Below are 5,729 nucleotides of genomic sequence, written 5' to 3'. Positions count from 1 at the left end.
ATCAGATTTTAATCGGACCCAATCGGATTTTCTAATCCGGGATGACCTTTCAGATTCAGTGATTATGAGATTTATCGGAGTTTAGCGTATTATTTTTTTAATATAAATTGTATAGCTGATTATCATAAATAAAATCAAGAAAAACAAATGTTTTTTTTGTTGTTTTCACTCCTGCGTGATCAAGTAATTTATGTGTGTATGTTATATATATATATATATATATATATATATATATATATATACATTTATATATATATGGTTCAGAAGCCGCATTTATCGTGAGAGCTGTCAAAGCTTTGGAGAATAGAAATTAAAATTATATTGACATTTATTCATACAAAATGAAAGAAAAAAAAGTGAAACAAAGGTTTTGTATAACGCTCCTGCGTTGCTGCAGTGATTTGTTGCCTATGAGGTCTTCAAGCTGTATATGTCTCTATCTCTGTCTTCCGAAAATTTTCAATACCTCTACTTTTCGCCTGATGGCAACGCCATTTGGCTTTTCTAAATACTGCCCTCTATTTTTTCGTTTCTGTACTTTTTCTTTGTCCAGATTAGTTTTCTCATCTATTTCATATGCATCTTCTTCGCCAATCGCATTTACCAACCTAACCATTCAATCGCCCCCTATACACTGAAGCACATTTTCGCCGACCCCAAACGACTGCTTCATCCCTCCTAGGACGCCAACAATGAGAACGACAAGTTTGACACGGTAACCTGGGTGAAGTTTGCCAATTTCGAACAGGAGATCCTGATATATTTCGTGTTTGTGCTCTTCTTTAACCGTGATGTTATACTCAGCAGGTGCTGAAAACTCAATGACATAAATGTCACGAGCGGTTTTATCGAAGAGCACAATATCAGGTTTATTATGGTCGATTTTCCGCGTTGTTGCGAATGGCACGTTCCAATAAATACGGCAACGGTCATTCTCAACAACTTGCGAAATATCTCCTGGCAGATAAGGCAGCATTGGTGTTTTATCGATACCGTGCGTATGTCTTAGATGGTAATAAAGTACTCGCAGAGCAGCATTATGACGCTTGATGTATGCACTGCTTGCCAACACAGGACATGCTGACAAGAGATGCATAAGCGTCTCGGGATGTTGCTTACATACCCTACAGAGTGTGTCGGGTAGCTGCATCTGGAGTACTTTTGCACGGTATTCGAGGGTATTGATTACACCATCTTGGCAGGCAAAAATATATCCTTCGGTCTCGGACATCAGGCCAGCTGACTTAAGGAAGGAAAACCACTAACCGACGAATGGCTGCCGAACAAGAAGACAGCGGAGACGCAGAAGAAGGCTCTTCAACCTCCCGAAGTAAAAGAGAAGGTACCTCCGAAGTCAAACACCAGAGGCAAGCCCAGAGGTGCCTCAAAAAAGTTGAAGGCTATTGTTGTCAAGCCTGCTAAGGGCAAGACATATGCCGAGACCTTGCTGGCCGTCCGGAAAGAGGTCAACCCCGAAGCCCTTGGTGTGGAGGTCAAGCATATCCGGTGCTCAAAGGCGGGAGATCTCTTGCTGGAGCTTCGGAGGTCGTCAGCTGGCACACGGGTGGCATTCTCCGAAGCTGTGGCAAAGGTAGCCGGAAGTGGAAGCAGCGTCCAGGAACTGATCCCCAAAATTACTTTGGAGATCAGGGATCTAGACAGCTGCTCCACAAAAGACGAGGTGGTGGCGGCTCTCAGGGCTGTCCTGAAAAAGGATAGCTTTGAGGTTCGCCTGACCCGCCCAAATACTCGGCAGCAAATGTCTCCAGTTGTAAGTGTTGAGGAGTCCGACGCCAAACAACTGTTGCAGACAAGCCGAGTGAAAATTGGGTGGGTTAACTGCCGAGTAAGGCGGCGGGCCGACGTGGCACGGTGTTTCAAATGTCTAGCATTTGGACACCAATCTCCGTCCTGCCCTGGACCCGACCGGAGTAAGGCCTGCTACAGGTGTGGTTCAGAGGAGCATAAGGCGGCAGCTTGCACCGCTAAGTCTAGATGCTTTCTCTGTCTTGCATTCCGCAAGGCGCTCGCACAAGCCAAAAAATAATGGCGGTTGTACTCCAGGGCAACATTAACCGGAGTCGAGTTGCTCACGACCTCCGGGAGCAGATCTCGCTCGAGAAAGCCGCTGATATAATTCTTATCAGTGAGCAATATCGTGCGAGAGATGGTCCAGGATGGTATGAGGACACTCTTGGTACGGCGGCAATATGGATCCCGAATCGACAACGATTTCCTGTTGCTGACCTTGGATCGGACAGCGGGTTCGTTTGGGTGAAGAGCAGCGACGTGACTTATGTCAGCTGTTACTTCACACCAAACGAACGTATTGCGGATTTCCAGGCTAAACTCGATGGCCTGGAGGACGCTGTCCGTGAGATGGAGGGCGAACTGGTAGTGGCCGGAGATTTTAACGCTTCTCGGGGTGGGCGGCTCTCGGAAATGGTGTCAAGAGTAGGGCTGGTGGTGTTGAACACCTGCTCGTCGACCACATTCCGGAGGCCAGGCTACAGAGAGACAATTATAGATGTCTCTCTGTCCACGGAACGTTTGGCATCGCGTGTCGAGGACTGGATGGTGATCGAAGACTATACAGCCAGCGATCACCAATACATTACGTTTCGCGTACGTGATGTAATCCCAGTCCGGAGCAATACACCAAAAGCTCCTGCCAAGTGGAACGGCAACAAGATGGACCCCCAAAAGCTATCTCCGGCCCTAATACGCGGCCAGTAAGCCTTAGAAGGGATACCTGATGACTTGCCGGTCCTTGCAAAAACCGATAAAATGGTGGAGGTTGTTATGTCACACCTCCATCAGGTTTGCAAGGACGCAGTACCAAGGGTTCACCAGCGTGGGCAACGACGCCCAGTTTACTGGTGGACGGACGAAATCGCGTTGATGAGACGTGAGTGTCTTTGGACTAGAAGACTCTCACAACGAGCTCGTCACCGCGATTCCGACGCAGCCCGGAGCACTGCCGAGTATAAAGCGGCAAGGAAAGTGCTTCGTCGGGCCATCCAACGAAGTAAGCACCGCTGCTGGAAGGAGCTTGGGGAGGATTTCAACAACGATCCCCTAGCTAAGTGCAAGAATGCATTTCCCCTCTCTCAAAATAAAAAGAAAAAAAAAAAAATTATTATAATTATAAGGTATTCTATTATTTAAGACAAATTGTATTTTTCCTTTCAACTTTATTTTGTTGTTTTATGAAAACTTGCCATTTTACTATTACTTTCTGGGAATTCCGAGATGTCGTATGTACGTAACGTTTAACCAAAAGTCAGCGTATTTTAAACGTCAATTCGAGTTCAGTAAGTGACTGAAGAAATTCGGATACATCTATTTTTTTTTCTTGCTTATAACTGATATGTTTCCGGAATAACGGACGCCATTGTTTCACTCTGTTTTCCATTGCTATCAGGCATCAACGCAATTAGAAAAGAGTGATTTAAAAAATACCTTAGTAAGTATTATTATTTTCATTTTACTTTTTTTTCATTTTATAATTACTGTTGAATAGTTTTTTTTTAATATTTATTTAATCGTTGCATTTATTTGGAATAAATGATATTTTTTGAAATATTTTAAAATATTAAGTTAGTAAAATTTGTTCTTCAACAATTATATTATAACCTAATTTTTTTCTCTTTTAATGTTATTTCATTTTATTGATAAATATTTATTCGTGAATCTAAATGTATTAAAATATAATGTATCACAGTGTTTTATAATAGATAATAAATTTAAATTTTTAAATGACTTTTTTCAAAATCGCGCTCAGCCAGTCATTTTGGAATTTAATGTTCGTTCGTTAGATTATATTTAGGTTTTATTAAACTTTTCAAAAATAATTTTATAACTAGATCTTATCAAATGAATTATTATAATTTATGAAATTTTGTATTATGAAAGAATAAAGTAATATATTTTATAAATTTTTTTCTAAATCAATAAACTTATCAGAGTTTAATTATTATTTTCTTTGAGCGAAATCACGACTTCTAGTGAGCGACTATAGGTACACTTAAGAATCTTATTTGAAAAATTAATAATAATTAATTATCAACATTATTATTCAAACTAAAATTTTATTCTAATACTTAAAACTACAAAACAAAACCATGAAAAAAGTTTGGATTTTCATTTTATTTATTAATTTATATTTTGAGTGATTTATTCTCACTCCAATGAAAATTGAGCGGGTATAGGGGCTTTTACTGAAGTTCATTTCATGTTTATTTACTTCTCTTTTTAACTTGATAGAAAAAAACAAAATGGAATACTGAACCAAAATTTACCACTTGAAACTTTTTATTTACTCTTTTCATATTGAACTACTCTAGACAAAATACTCGTGAGATTGAATATAATTTGCCATGTCTAATAAAAGTAAAATTATTTTTTTCATCACGCTTTATGTATTTAGCTTTTTTCTTTTTCTTAAAAATGTATTCTTTAAAATTTTATTTAGATCGAAGAAGGCAAGATTGGAAGAAGAAGAATTGGAAGATTTACGGCGTTACATTGCTAGATTAGAAACGTCGAACGCTCGGAATGAAGAGCGATGGTTGCAACGTGAGCAAGAGTTAATTAATAATTATAATCGAGCGTTGGATAGATTGCGTCAACCAGTAGTTGCTCCAGCAGCTGTACCACCAGCTCCAGCCGCACTTGCTCCAGCAGCTAAACCACCAGCTCCAGTCGCACTTGCTCTAGCAGCTGAACCACCAGCTCCAGCTGCCGTTGCTCTAGCAGTTGTACTACCAGCTCCAGCTCTAGCTGCAATCGAAGTTCCAGGAGCTGCACCACCAGCGCCAGCTGTAGATAAAATTGATCCAAATGTCCTCGTACCACCGGTTGCAGCCGGAAACTCAGTTATGCCAGCAACTGGATTTAATAATCGATCAAAAGCAACATCGATTATATCGATATTACCGTCAGCACCATCGTCACTGAAAGATGACCGACGGCGTCGCAATCGAGATTCTGATGATGATGATGATGGTACGATTTCCATAGTTTTTCCTTACGCTCTGGTTTATACCTTAGTAATTGTATATGAGTATATATGGGGCATTCCACGCCAAATCGGACGGTTTCAAAAATAGATTTTTCCGATTTCCTTAATTTTTTTGTATTTTTTAGTACCACTCAAAAGAGGCTTCCTGGTGAATTTTGAGATTTTTTTGATCAATGGTTCAAAAAATATTAAACTTCAAAAAAACCGCTTTTTTATGGTTTTTTGATCATAACTTTCGTAATAATGGCCGAAATTCAATGGTTTTTTTTTCAAAATTTTCGTTTTTAGATGGCCGTTATAGAAAAAAATACAAAACAAATATACGAAATGTTTTTAATCGAGATATTTGAATTATAAGGTTTCAACCGTGTTTTTAAAAAAAGATGTATCCTTCGATTTTCTTGAAAATTCTCTATCTTAAACTTCTATCCATTTTGCAACTTTTAAGCCCGGTCCGGTAGTGGGCCTTCCATAATTACTATTTTATTTAGATTTTTGAAAATTAAAAAAATTTTTTTTTCGCTATGAATTATTATCAATACCGATTTTTGACATTGTACACTTGTTTTTCTTGCATATTATAAATTGATTTCGATATTTTTTTGTTCTGAGTAGGGATTTAAAAGCAGTAAGTAAAAGTTAATGCTATTTATAAGCAGTTATAATAAATATTGTTATTTATTAAGGAGCAACTATTTCGAAGCAA

At 39.0% G+C, this 5,729-nt stretch overlaps 1 protein-coding gene across 1 annotated transcript; it reads left to right on the top strand.

The window, feature by feature from the left end:
• The first annotated feature begins 2,046 nt into the window (after window positions 1-2,046).
• Window positions 2,047-2,736, top strand: LOC130673885 (uncharacterized). The gene has a single exon (XM_057479099.1). It carries the CDS (start codon window positions 2,047-2,049, stop codon window positions 2,734-2,736), a length of 690 nt encoding a protein of 229 aa, XP_057335082.1.
• Window positions 2,737-5,729: the final 2,993 nt, after the last annotated feature.

Source organism: Microplitis mediator, chromosome 8, assembly GCF_029852145.1.
Source record: "Microplitis mediator isolate UGA2020A chromosome 8, iyMicMedi2.1, whole genome shotgun sequence".
In the NCBI taxonomy this organism is placed as follows: domain Eukaryota; kingdom Metazoa; phylum Arthropoda; class Insecta; order Hymenoptera; family Braconidae; genus Microplitis; species Microplitis mediator.
This window is presented reverse-complemented; position numbering and strand designations above follow the sequence as displayed.

Excerpts from the sequence above, each read along its gene's own strand:
- LOC130673885 (XM_057479099.1), top strand. The coding sequence starts at position 2,047 with ATGGCGGTTGTACTCCAGGGCAACATTAACCGGAGTCGAGTTGCTCAC.